The 13288-nt window shown below is 43.1% G+C and overlaps 1 protein-coding gene across 11 annotated transcripts in view; it reads right to left on the bottom strand.

The window, feature by feature from the left end:
- Window positions 1-13288, bottom strand: part of LOC113990713 (ankyrin repeat and KH domain-containing protein 1-like) — a 99896-nt gene that overhangs the window by 13843 nt on the left and 72765 nt on the right. For all 11 annotated transcript variants that reach the window (XM_039385186.1, XM_027726414.2, XM_027726382.2 and 8 more), the window contains exons 19-30: window positions 12186-12328; window positions 11156-11369; window positions 9779-9954; window positions 9054-9216; window positions 7828-7923; window positions 7460-7576; window positions 6320-6494; window positions 5516-5969; window positions 5009-5086; window positions 3399-3545; window positions 1888-1998; window positions 265-414 (exon numbers count right to left, since the gene is read on the bottom strand). In XM_039385186.1, the coding sequence (XP_039241120.1) occupies window positions 265-414; window positions 1888-1998; window positions 3399-3545; window positions 5009-5086; window positions 5516-5969; window positions 6320-6494; window positions 7460-7576; window positions 7828-7923; window positions 9054-9216; window positions 9779-9954; window positions 11156-11369; window positions 12186-12328 (2024 nt within the window). The remainder of the gene's footprint in view (window positions 1-264; window positions 415-1887; window positions 1999-3398; window positions 3546-5008; window positions 5087-5515; window positions 5970-6319; window positions 6495-7459; window positions 7577-7827; window positions 7924-9053; window positions 9217-9778; window positions 9955-11155; window positions 11370-12185; window positions 12329-13288) is intronic.

The following is a 13288-nucleotide window of genomic DNA, read 5'->3' as shown; positions in this document are numbered from 1 at the left end:
AACCCCACTTTGCACAACATTCCACAGCCTCAGTTTCAGACTGATCCATAAGTCTACTGTATGCTTACTCCAGTAAGTTATTTCTTGACTTCTCTGTATCTTAAGGATTATCTCTGAAGTCAACTGTCAGCATATCTTGGTAGCAGGAATGTGTGCTCTATTCAGTACCAAGAAGCTAAATAGGTCCTGCCTTAAAAAGCAAACAAGCTTCTCAAGAAATGACACCGTGGAGCGACTCAAGACTTTCATTTCAAGATACTGTACCTTATAGTGATCATCCTCTCTCCATTCTTATCTTTTTGCTTATCAACATCGATGTGGGCGCCAGTGACATCTTGAATTGCCGTGATGTTGCACCCACCTCTTCCCATTATTCTAGATACGACAGAAGCTGGGACTGATAATTTCTTTGACCTATATCACAAAGATCAGAAATCTGTGAAATGCATTGTCTGACAGTGGATGAAGCAATATTCTTAAGTTTCAGGGCAGTAAGTGGTTTTCTGCTGATACTTTCTTCACCCTTTGGAGCCTTCTCAAACTCCTCCACTCAAATTATTCATCCTCAGTACCTGACAAGGGCTCTCCAGAAGCATTTATTCCAGCACTACTGTAACACAGATATATGTGCCTCACATTGCTTCAGAAACACTTCTGGCTTTTATCTTATCTTGTGTACCTCTCCAAAGTGAGACAAACCCTTAGCTTATCAACCTAAACTTACATAAACAGCGACGCTTCAAATATAAAAGCCCGTGGCTTAGCTATTATAGCAAGGAGGTGGTGGCTTTTCAATGTTTTCCCAGGGATCAGCTCTGTAATATCGGCTGCATCCACACCCTTGGAGTATTCATCTCTTTCAGACCTCAAGATCTGGAAGCGCTGAGTCACCAACAAACAACGGTGGTGGCAGATGGTGAAGGTGTGCAGGCCTGGGATTTAGGGAGCTGCTGGAAGCCCCTGTGATGGCAGCCAAGACTTGCAGAAACAGGCTCCCTGTCAGACCACAACGCTGTCACCAGAGTCAGTCAGTTTAGAGTTTTCCTGATTCACGTGGTCAGTGCACACACACAGTATTGGGAAGTCTTGGAACACGAGCTCTGCTTGCATCCAGACCCCAGCTGTGGTCTCTGGGCCACCACTGTCCCCAAACTTTATGGTGTGGACCTTTGGCACCCATACACTGTCTTCAGGCTTGCTAGTGATGTGCCTGGCTCAATGCCGAACAGTTAGAAGGTATTCAAAGGGAGTTCAGAAACCACTGATCACAGTGCAAGTGTCTCTGAACATGGGACAGATCCCTACCACCCCCTGGAAAGGTTGCCAGCTCCACAGAGCTATTCCAGTCCTGGAAACTATTCCAGTTCTTGATCCTCAGGAAATTGTTTCTCGCTTAACAGGACTTAAAGGAAACACCTTTTATTCTAAACGTCTAAATAAATGGAAATGTTCTAAAGCATCACCTCACGTTGCCAAGGTGGTTTTCTTTCCCCCTCTCCTGCCAAGACAGCACACCACAACCTTTGCCATCTCCAAAACTTCAGAGTATGCACCCAGTTCTATCCCACAGCTGCTCCCTGCTTTGGGTTTTCTTCCCCATCTCCAACCCCAAGGCTTCTCTCTCAAGCCAGACATCCCAGTCACTCCCTATCAAACCAGAGCTTCCATCATCACCTAACTTTCAAGAACACCCACACTGCTCACAAGGCTCCTGACTGTACCTTGGTCTGCTTCCACCTCAGCCCACTGGGAACCCCAGGGAGACATTTCTCCTCCAAGAAAGCCCACCCCAGTGTCCAGTCCCCTCCCACCCATCACCCGCAGTCCTTTCCCTCCCTCCCTGCCAAGGCTGATGGTGTTGACCTGGAGAAGTGTCCCAAGCAGTACCTTTTTGCCCCGGAACAGCAGCGCCCTCCTCTCTGCAGCTGGAATTGCTCAATCGGTGTTGGCTGCAGAGTGTTGCTGGGGGGAGGGTCTTTCAAAACTCTGCCCACTTGCCTGTCAGGGGCAGAAGGGATGTTTGCATCCGTTACTTTGATAGACATCCTTTCTAGCTGGGGGATCACTCACAGGGAAAGGGAAGGAGAAGGATTCTTGTTGAGACCAGGAGAGGCTTTGGGAGAGGAAGCCGTGCAGCTCCCGGGCACCGCGACCGCGCGTTTGTGGTCACCAACAAAGCTCTTTGGCAGGACACACTTCCATCAGCCAGGGCACAGCAAACACCAGTGCAGAACTGTATGGAATGTTCCTCATGGCACAGGGAAGGAGGACAGGGTGGGTTCTGGATGCCATCTCTAGAACCCTGCCATGGCCAGAAGAGCAGACAACACCCACGTGAGCAGTTGAGCTGAGCTGGTGAGACTCGAGAGCCCCAGGAGAGCTGGAGCAGCCCCAGGTCAGAGGTGGATCAGCTGCTGTCTGGAGGGTTCCTGCCCAAGAGGGGCACAGGCTGCTACCACACACCCAGCAAGGCCATGGCACTGTGGAGAGCCCCACTGGCGACCACATCAAAAGGCAGAGGCTGAACCAACTCTCCAAGGGTTCAAACACCTAAATTTTCATATTAAGCTGCCTTTTTAAACCTTTATTAAGAACAGTCTGTGGCTTCCCCTGATCTGAACGCGTTAAATTCTGTGTACAACTATGTTCTTTGCACACAGCCTGAAATTCTCCAAAGTGAGCATATCTGGTCACTGCCACTGAAGAAAAGCAGGAGAGCTTCATAAGAGCAGCCAAAAGCATCTGACACCTGTATGTTCGTGCTGTATTCCTTTTTGATAAAGAGAACAAAAAGAGGAAAGCCAGATGACCATTCTAGTTACAAGCAGTAGATATGATAAAGGTTACAAGAAAGATACTGGGGTGTTAATGGCCATACAATAAACCCCAGTACATTTTCAAAGGAAAAGTTTGCTTCACAGAAAACCTTTAAATCTCACTGTACCTCCAACCACTCACATTTAAGTGAATAAATTTTCCACGGAACAAATGATCAAGGTCACTGCTCAAAGCACAGTGAATTCTGGCCTTGAAGAGATCATCCATCTCTCCTCTACTCACATCCATCCTGCCCTTAGTTCATGTGCAATCATCTGCTGGAGGGCTTTTCACTGCCCTCTGCTCCCTTCTCCTTTTATCTTTACTCCACTGAACTCACAGGAGAAGAAAACCCTCGTACCAAATAAAATGTTCATGTCATGCTGACGTTAAGTTAGTGAGGAGTCACTACAAATTAGGTCTGCAGTTGGTTTTCACAGCACTGCAAGAGTAAGGGGGGGTAGATTTTTTGTAAGTTAATTCTGGAATTATATAACCTTGCTGGACATTCTGTATTTGAGAATGGTTTACAAGCTAAAAAGTTCACTGACAGTTTTTAAATACAGAATTAAAGTCTTTACCTTCTAACCACTTCTTTCCAGCCTTCTTCTCTTTTCTGGCCTCTTTTTGGACTGGTCAGATTCAGCTTTACATTTGGAGAGGTCAGAGGCAGGGAAACAGACTTATAAGTAGTCGACAAGGAATTCGAATGACCTTCACCATCAAGTCTGGGAACAGAAATGTGCTAATTACAAATCACAGAATAAAATTACAGCATTAAGTTTACATTTCTGCAGCTTGAAACTAGTAGCATGAACTGTTTTTATTCTTATTTTCTACCTGGAATAACTGTTAGGTGACTTTGGGGAGGGTTATTTTTTACCTTTTAGTCAAGACTATGCCCTTCCTCCAAAAAGCAGAATGTTAAAGTGAATTAAATAATACCAGAAGGACTAAGAAGAGAATAGTTTGTAATAGGGGGTACACAGCCACTCAGGCACCTCCTGATTATGTGTCTATATTGTGTTCTCCCCTCTTGAAAAGCAATGTTTAGACAATGAACCTTTTAAGATGGCAGCATTTTCTCTCTTTACCTTAGTAAGTTTTAGCTCTCTGATAATACACCTACCCAAGGCATTTGAAAGTTCTGTGGAGAACCTGTCCTCAGATAATGAAAACTGAGGCAAAGAGAACAAGAAAATGCACGTGATAGAAAAAAGTCCACTGGGGAATATCAATACCAGAGTAAACTTTAAAAGCTTTTCCCTGCTTTATCTGAAAATATCTAGTTATTTTTCCAGAAGAGCATTGCTATGAAGTCTGAGTTTTGGTTTCAATTACAGCAGCATTGTCATCAGCATGTCTGTGATTAAAGAGAAGAGCAATTCAGGAAGGGTAAAAATTTAGAAATGACTGTGAGACAAAGTCTGCCTAGTGCAAGAGCCAAAGAGCACCTGCAGAAGTCAATAACTATACTAGTCCCATTTACATAATGTTTCATTCCTCAGTGTACTTTATCTAACAGAAGAACCACCTCTAACAAGGAGTCAGAAGTGTGCATTTAGCTTGTCCTGCTGCAGTGAACTGCACAGGACCCTGCAACTCTTGTAGCAGACCTTGGATGAAAGGGCCAAGGCTGAAAAATTCATGTTCAAAGGTCAGAACAGAGGCGAATTCCAACCTCTAACATTCCTAAGGCAAGCTCAAAACACACCCCCCAACTATAACGGCTGATGAATCCACTACTTCTGCACCTAACTTTGAGGAGAAAAAAGGAGAAAGAAAAAAGAAAATCCCAACTCTCTTCCTACTCCCAGACAAACTCCTCAGTCAGTTTGACCACAGTCCTCTCTCTTTGCCCTTTTTGATGCCACAGTGTGTGTATTTTTATTGAAGATGGGTTCTCAGTCAGCCCACTATCCTGCAGATCATCCCCTGTACCCTCTCCCCTCCCTTAGTGCAGGAAATGGAAATTAGAAACACAGCTATGGAGGATCAGACTCGTACTAATTAGATGTAAAAATAAACAAAGTCTACAAGACCCAGAGGGGATCTACGGTTTCTGACTCAGACCACTGAGCTATTCAGAAAATGGTGTTGTAAAAATTATCAGAACATTCCCTGGGAACTGAATGATCTTCCAAACTGTTCACATGGCCCTGTATATCCCCCGAGTTCTTATGGCTCTCACCTCTGGCTCGACAAGCTTAAATCAAACTGGCCATCCACCTGGCAGGTGAAATGCTCAGAGTCATCAACTTCTTCCTTCCTTCAAACAAAGAGATTGCAAGTCAAATGAATTAATGATGAAACCATAAAACAGTCAACAGGTCACAAAACCACTTCTGTAAATGGATGATAAGTAAAGTTGGTACTTCCTTAAAGTCCCAGCTTATTCACTTTAAAATATATTCTAATAAAGCTGACACTGAAACACAGATGCTTAAAGAGCACAGAGAGTCATTTTGCTCAAATAGTATTTAAAATCAGGCAGAAATGCCCAAAAGTTTTACCTTTACCATTTTGAAGAGGTTGTGTTCAATACACTTGACAGTGTTACTTAAGAGCTACACGAATAAAGCAGACTGAGCTCTCCAAGCTTTGGGGATGTACCCTTTGGTGGAGAGCTTAAGCTACTGGTATAGGTGGAAACCTTGTGAAACAACAGGGAATTAAGGAATGAACAGGGCAGTCTCACCTGGTTGGTGTTTTGGAAGCTGAGGTGCTGGTTTTCTCTTCCTGAGAGGGGATGAGCAGTGAGGCATAGCGCCGCTCCGAGGAGTTCGTGTCCATCGTGAAGTTCAGCTCTTGGCTCTTCCCTCCACTGCTGCTTTCACTATTGCAGTCTGTGCTATCCAAGTTATCTGAATCACTGTTCCCACTTGCACCACCGCCTCTTGGCTCTCCATTTATTTTATTTTTATCTGCTTTTTGCTGTGCTAGAGATATATGCTGATCTGGCAAAATTATCTGCATATTCTGAGGAGTCTCTTTTGTTTTGTTTTTCTTATTTTTTCTATTTGTGCTGGGGGTAGTCACCACATTAGCTCTCTTCTTCCCAAAGGCATTTGTGAAGGTAGTTGATGTTGCAGAAATTCCAATTGTAGTTGTAGTAGTTGCACTTGGAGGCTCTATAGGAACTTCTTGCTCCACTGAAAAAAACAGTTGATGTACAATCAGAACCCACACAGTATAGAAGTCAGTGCCCTGACTGAACACACACTACAGCTCAAGTTATGCTCCTTGCTGAGCTGTCACAATACCTGCACTACATTTAGGTGTAAATCCTCCAAGAGTGAAAGACTCTCATGAACAAATGAAGGGGGGTAAAAAAGTGAACAAAGGAGTTTTGCCAGGAACTCAGACTGTGGAGGGAAGAACCAGGGCAGCAGCCATGCAACACTGCCACAGTAAGAGAGACCAGCTTTCAAACATATTCCCTTGACAGTTAAAAAAAGGCACCCCCACAACTACATTGTTCATAGAAACACTTGTTCTTTACCTTCATCGTCGTTTTCTTCTTCATCGTCGTCTTCTTGCAGTTCCAGAGTTTCCTTAGGCTTGTTTTCTTCATCTTCTTCTTGTTTTCTTTTTTGTTCCTCTTTCTTCTTCTTTCTCTTTTCCTTCCTTTTCTCCCTTTTGGCTGCAAGAGCTTGTTTTCTGCTCTCCTCTCTTGACTATGTAGGAGAAAAAGATGAATATTTAAACATTTTCACACAGACTAAATTATCCTTATAATTCAGATCTTCCCTAGAAATCTGAGGGAAGGGAGAAAGGAGAGAGCAGGATGAACTAGAATGTCACATACTGAATCATTACACAGAAACTGGGCAGACCTTATGGAACAACAGGACTAGCTGGTCCAAAAACTTTAAGGAATAACAACAAAATAACAACCAAAACAGAGGTATTACAAAAATACAGTTTTGCTGGAAAAACAGCAAAATCTCTCATCCTCTCAGTCCTTTCTCAAATATTTAATAACCTCAGCAATATTTTTGCAGTGATGTTCACATCTTTGATTCAACAGTCAGTACTCAAAAGAGTATTTTACATAGAACTGCTCTAATTTTAACCACTTTTTAAATATATGGAATCAGTCATTTATGTTGCACTGTAGTTATGCACAGCAACTGATGTGTGTTAATACACTAATGTGGAACTTGTCAAAAATTGTAAGAACATCATAAAAGAGAGCCCACTAAAGAGTGTGTAAGTGCTTTACTTCAGGACACTGCACAGTATTCTCAGTGAGGGAGAAGGGGATTTTCCCCACTACCTGCTCAATTCTGAACAGAACTGCACTGAAGTCCATAAAATGCTTATGGATTATGATTTACACACACATAAACACACCATGAGACTGGAGACCTCCCTTAGTCCCACATCCTCTGCTCTGAGATGACCCCAGAGAGCTTCTGCCTAAGGAAACTATTGTTAAGTCCAAGCTTTCCTAACAAGGACAATGGAGTGGCTGAAGCAGAAGTCAGTTATAATTTGCCACCCTCAGCATGTGCTTCACCTACATACTAGAGGAAGGAACACACAGTCACAGCACAAGGAGCAGCAAAGGAAACACAGCCTATGGGTTTTCACACACAGTTCAAACCACTCTGCTACACGACAGCAATGCTTTACTCACTTTTTCCAGGTCTAGCTCCTTCAGCAATATAGTTGCATTCTTATTGGCTTCTGCAGCCTGCTGGTCTTTAGCTTTCACAATCGTCTCCACACACTGGTGACACTTTTTCAACAGGTCCTGGAATACAAACTTGTCTTACTAGACCCATAAGAAACTACAAATTGAGGAGTGAGCCTTACCCTAAAACAAAAGACTGGCTCCCCTGTAGTCATAAACATACAAACTATTTCATGGAATAGGACTGTAAATGCTGATTTATTTTTTAAGTTCTGTATTAAGGAGACATGCAAACAGTTCAGTTTTTGAAATTCCCATGTATATTTTTGCTGAAAATTCAGGGCAGGGTCTCGTCCCCAGTTCCAGCTCACCTTGTCTGTGATGGTCGCTATGTAGCGCATGCACTCAATGTCTGAAGGAAACTGGTTCACTTCTTTCACCAGGAACTGAACTACTTTCACGTGCCCCTAGAACAGCAAAGAAAATTCTAATCTCTTGGATACAATTGTCAACACTCACCATCAAAATACAGGTTTGATATCTCTTAGTTCAATGCAGAAGACTCATAATAAGCAAGAACATGTCTGGTGAGCTGCTGTTTGGGGAGAAGGGCAGTTGCTGCTTGCTTGGTGCTGACAGCACAGCTACTGTTGTGCTTCAAGGTGGCAAAGACAAACTCCTGCACAAGTTATTTCTTATTTTAAAATACAAGGACCAAATCAGGCCCAAGGAAAGAAGCAGGTCGTCATATTTTTAGTAACAGCCAGGACAACACTCTTTAGACACCATCTGTCACTCAATCCACTCTTTTGCCACTCACACCATGGAACTAACTTAGACTGCTCAGCTACAAGGTAACTCTGATCAGGGAACTGAGCCACCTGTATGTTATCCTGGTAAACACATTCCTTTGCTACTGGGATACACTGTGCAACCACACAAAGGACCCAACTGCTGCTTCTGAAGTTATGTGAAAGAAGACAGCAGTGGCATGCTCAGCACGGCTGTTTGTCAAAAAAGCTGCACACTTATTTGCTGTTTCATTAAAGGTGAAGCAGCTACAGTGGATAAATTCCTCTAATATAGGATCCTTGCATCCAACACCACAACTGATGAAACCATCACAAAGCAACGTTCTTCCTGCCAAGAAGAAAAGGCAGTAGGTGACAAATGAGCCGACTACACAAAGTGTCCCATCACAGATTAGGAACAGAAGAGGAGAAGCACAAAGGAATTGGCACAGCTTATTCCAGACTGGTGCTGTGTTCATCTCAAAAGCAGGACTGAAACAAGCAGTACAGTCCAGACAGGTAGAGGGAACTATGGAAACCTCAAACTGGCAAAAGTCTCAAACGGTGGAAATTTTTGGACAGTGTACAACTGGAAATAATAGAGTGAATATGGTTTCTGGAACAGCTTTTTCACCTCTCAAAAACTGGATCTGTGTGAAGTACAGCAATTATGATTATGTCAAGGCAGGTATTTTTACCAAAGTATTCCTTTTGCTGAGTTATATTCGATTCTTCCCAAACCAAGCGTTCAGATTCAAGCCCAAGCGAGAAGCACTGTTTTGAAAACATAAATGTTGGTCTCCTACCTTGCGAAATGCTGACATAAGAGGGGTAATTTTCCTATTATCTGCAGCATCCACGTCTGCTCCTGCTTGGACAAGCAGCTGGACCACATCGTAGTGCCCCCCGTTCGCTGCCAGCCACAGCGGGGTGTTTCCTTTCTTGTTCCGAACGTCGATGTGGGCTCCTCTGAAAACACACAAGTGGAACAGAGGGAAACAGGGGATAAGTGAAGGTGGAAGCCAGTAAGATCACAAAAGACCAGAGTACAACTGGATATAGAACTTTAATAACTGAAATATAGTGGCTAAATATGAGAAATTCTGTCCCTGAAATTTGCTGTTTCATTTCCGGCATCGTGTCGTGGGGATCATTTAAATCTCCCTGACAGAAACCAACATGCACTTTGTGTCACCTACTGCACCACAGGTATGCAACCAGCAACCTTTAAATTATCATCAGTGTGGTGACTATCCACGGGACAAAGCAGCCCCTTGAGATTTTAGCAGCGCACAGGGTTCTGCTTGAAAAGCTCAAGAGCTGCTTCCAGGCTTTGCCCCCCAAGTGACAGTGAGGATGAGCACAAGAGACGTGCCACTAATCATAAAGCCATAGATGGTTTGGGTTGGAAGGGACCTTAAAGATCATCTTGTTCCAATCCCCTTGTCATGGGCAGGGATGTCACCCATGAGATCAGGTTGCTCGGAGCCCTGTCCAACCCTTGAACACTTAATTAGAAGACACGATTTACCGATTAATGAGGAGCTCGCAGAACTTGTAGTGACCCTTGTCTGCTGCAATGGTTAAAGCTGTGTCTCTTGAGGAAGGCACAGGTGGGGCATTCACATCTGCTCCTTTATCAAGGAGAACCCTTCCAACCTCTGCATAGCCTCCTGAAGCTGCTTCCATCAGAGGTGTGAGACCAGTCTGTGCAAAGAGAACAAGTTATTCTGTGAAATCTGTACAATACACTTTGGATAAGACATAAATGATTCCTACAAAGGGAAATAAGATTTTTTTTATTTAGCTGCCTGTATTTAGTTTAGGAGCCTAACTTCAAGCAGTCTCTGTCTCAAAAATACCCAAAAAACCCAACAAAAAAACCCCCGACAACAAAACAGAACACCCACACACAAACCAACCAAACAAAACCAACCCAAAAACCAGACACTCTTGGGCTTCGATTTATACAAACCCAAGCAAACTGTTCACTAAGAGCCACCAGATACCTGTCTCAACAGCAAAAGCAAAGTTTATAACAGGATCTCTACAACAGAGGTTAGAACAGATTCAAATGAAGACACAAGTGTTTCTACAAAAATACTGAGAAACTGGCTTTTATAGCTTTTCTCTAGCCTCCCTTAGCACTGAGACTGATCTGGGCCCAACTTAGTTGCCAGGCCAGACTGTTAAATAAACTTACACCAGCTGCTAACATGCCCAACTGACCATTTGAGAGCTGGCTTTTATCCATATCCCCTTTTCTCCAGCCACAGTCATTCCAGAAGCAGGCGGGGTAGACAGACACAGCAATTATTTCAGCAGCCTTAGGAGTTACCAAAAATTCCTTTGTGCTGGGGAAATCAGTCTGGCTGTCTACACAAGCTTTAAGCTTGCTTTATGGCAGGAGACACAAAGCTGTCCCAGAGCACCAAAGGATGGGACCTGTGGAGCATTTCAGAGGCACAGAAGGTCACAGTACTGAAGCCACGGGTTCTACAGCAATGTAAAATCTTTACAAAAAAGTCTGACTGCACTACTTCTGTTGTAGACAAGAAGTCTGCTCTACATGAGAATCACAAGCAACACTATTCTCTTCCTGCCTAGACTTCACTTGTATGTAAAAATATCTCTTCTGTTAATGAGTATCACGTCAAGTTTAGAAAGAGTGAATCTAAGTTTCATTATGAGCTCAGAAGGACCAGTCAGCATTTCCCTAATGCAAAAAAATTCATCACTGATGCCTTTTTTTTTTTCTTTCTTTAAAGAAACCACACATTTCAGAATGTTTAAATGCTCTGATGTAATAACTCCTCTGAGCCGGAGAGGCTCAAAGTCACAGGAACTTTGAAGAAACTTGATGGCTCAGAGGCAATAAATCACAAGGAAAGGTGAGTGCCCCCCTTACCTTTGCCCTGTGCTCGACATTGGCCTTCCTGTCCAGGAGCAGACTGACCACCTCTGCCCGGCCCTGGAAGCAGGCCAGGGTGAGGGCTGTGTTCCGGTTGGTCTCGATTTGGGCATTAATATCTGAACCCATATCAAGCAGCAGCTTCACGGCAGGGACGTGGCCATTCATAGCAGCCAACATCAGAGGAGAAATTCCCAGCTTACTCCCAGTCCTAAGGAAAAGAAACACAGCTGCAGTGCCCAGAGCTGGAGGAAAACTCCGAGAGCTTTCCAAATGTATCCAAGAGCAACAAAATGTCAGAAAAGAACATATAACCTATATAAATATAGACACTGACCTAAAATAGCAGTATTTTTAATTGGTTAGGAGAAACCACAAGAGGAACTACATGCAATAGGCAAGTGCAATTTATAAACAAGGAAAATACATTTCAGCTTTCAGACATTCTGATGGCTGAAGCACAGATAAGCCTTAAGCTACATTTACTAAAAATCAAGGCTGCATCAGATTCATTCAGAGAAACACGTGTTTCTAGCACAGATGCAGTTTTAACTTTCTCTAGTTAAGAGTTCTCTCACTCTATCTAGTGATAGAATATATGTGAGTTTTCTTAAAATGAATGGAGAAGAGGCTTAAGAGACATAGCTGTGTGAATTTGTTCTTCTTCCTGAAAAAGGTATTTTCAAACAAACACACAGAGGTGTCCTGAGCACTTTGGCTGGTTCCTTTACCCAGTTCTACTGGAAATAGTTTGACTTCCAGATCCCAAAATGGTAGAAAAGGGAAAGAGAAAGAATAGGTTTGCAAACTATGTTACTTTAAAATTTAGGTATAAGTCAGATGAAGTTTGTGGTGGCTAAAGGCAATTTAAAAGCACTAAGATAACATGAGCATACAGGATAACATCAGTGTAGAAAGGCTGCAGGGAGGTCTGAAAGCACCTGAGATTCCAACCTGTGCCTCAGTATGGAGCCAACACAGAGTGTCTGTGCCGTGCTGCAGCTCAGCTGGTGACACGGTACCTTACCTGGAATTAATTTCTGCCCCAGCATTGAGAAGAATCTTGATGATATTAACATAGCCCCCGGATGCAGCAAGGCTTAACGGCGTGTAATCTGACACATTCCTGTGTTCTTTATTTGCTCCCCGGGCCAACAGCAAATCAACAACCTGGAAAAACAGCACGTGTGTTAACAGACATATCGTGGCCTTTGCTGTTATGCAGGGAGTGAAAGGATGCTTATCACAACTTCAAACTTTCCAATGTGCTACCAGCTTCCCCTGTCAATAGACAAGATTCCACAGGAATACCTCTACCCTCTTCTACTTGACTTTCCCCTATCTCTGTGCAGCCTCCCCAGCCCATGAGCACAGCAGTTGAGCACTTGTCTGCCAGAAAGACTGTTCCACCTACACAAGAATGCAAGGCTTTACAGTGAAGCTCTTCCTCTGAATCTTCCAAGTTTGCAAACAAGGGATCTATCCCACTCCCATAACATCTCACACTGTTTGAGCACCTCTTTCAGAAACTCACACAACTTTAATTCAAACGACACTTGAGCCAAGTCTGACCATCTGTATTACATGGGCTTTACAAAAAAACATGAGGTAAAAATCAGAGTGACTGATGTCAGTGGGACCAGCATGAGGAAGGACACCTCTATCAGAAGCTGCTTAAGAGAAACAAAACTGGGGGAAATTAAAACATTTTGGGTGATATACTGCACTTTAGTGCACCTCATTTTATTACTAACATAGGCTAGGTGATTTCCAAATATGTCAGAAATAAGGCTGCCTCAGAAGTTGCTAAGCCAGAAATGTAAGAGGTAGATACTGGCATAAGGGAAAAAAATAAAGAGGAAGAATAAAAGACTTGAGTTGTTCAATATATAATGCTCTCACAGGCCACACTGATCTCATCTTTTATTTGTGAGAAATACTTTTACTAGTAAAAATCTGCAATTCAAAGGTAAAGTGGAAACTTTCCAATTTTGTCCAACTATTTGAATCTTTAATCTAGTATGGAACCCTTGGCTATCTCCATGCCATCTTCTAAGCAAGTATGCACGTGACTGAAGTAGGAAGGATTTAACAAATATTATTTGGACAATAACAACACACAAAAAAAAA

The sequence above is a fragment of the Pipra filicauda genome, unplaced genomic scaffold, assembly GCF_003945595.2.
Source record: "Pipra filicauda isolate LSUMZ 115617 unplaced genomic scaffold, ASM394559v2 scaffold3_size10097308_pilon, whole genome shotgun sequence".
NCBI lineage: Eukaryota > Metazoa > Chordata > Aves > Passeriformes > Pipridae > Pipra > Pipra filicauda.
This window is presented reverse-complemented; position numbering and strand designations above follow the sequence as displayed.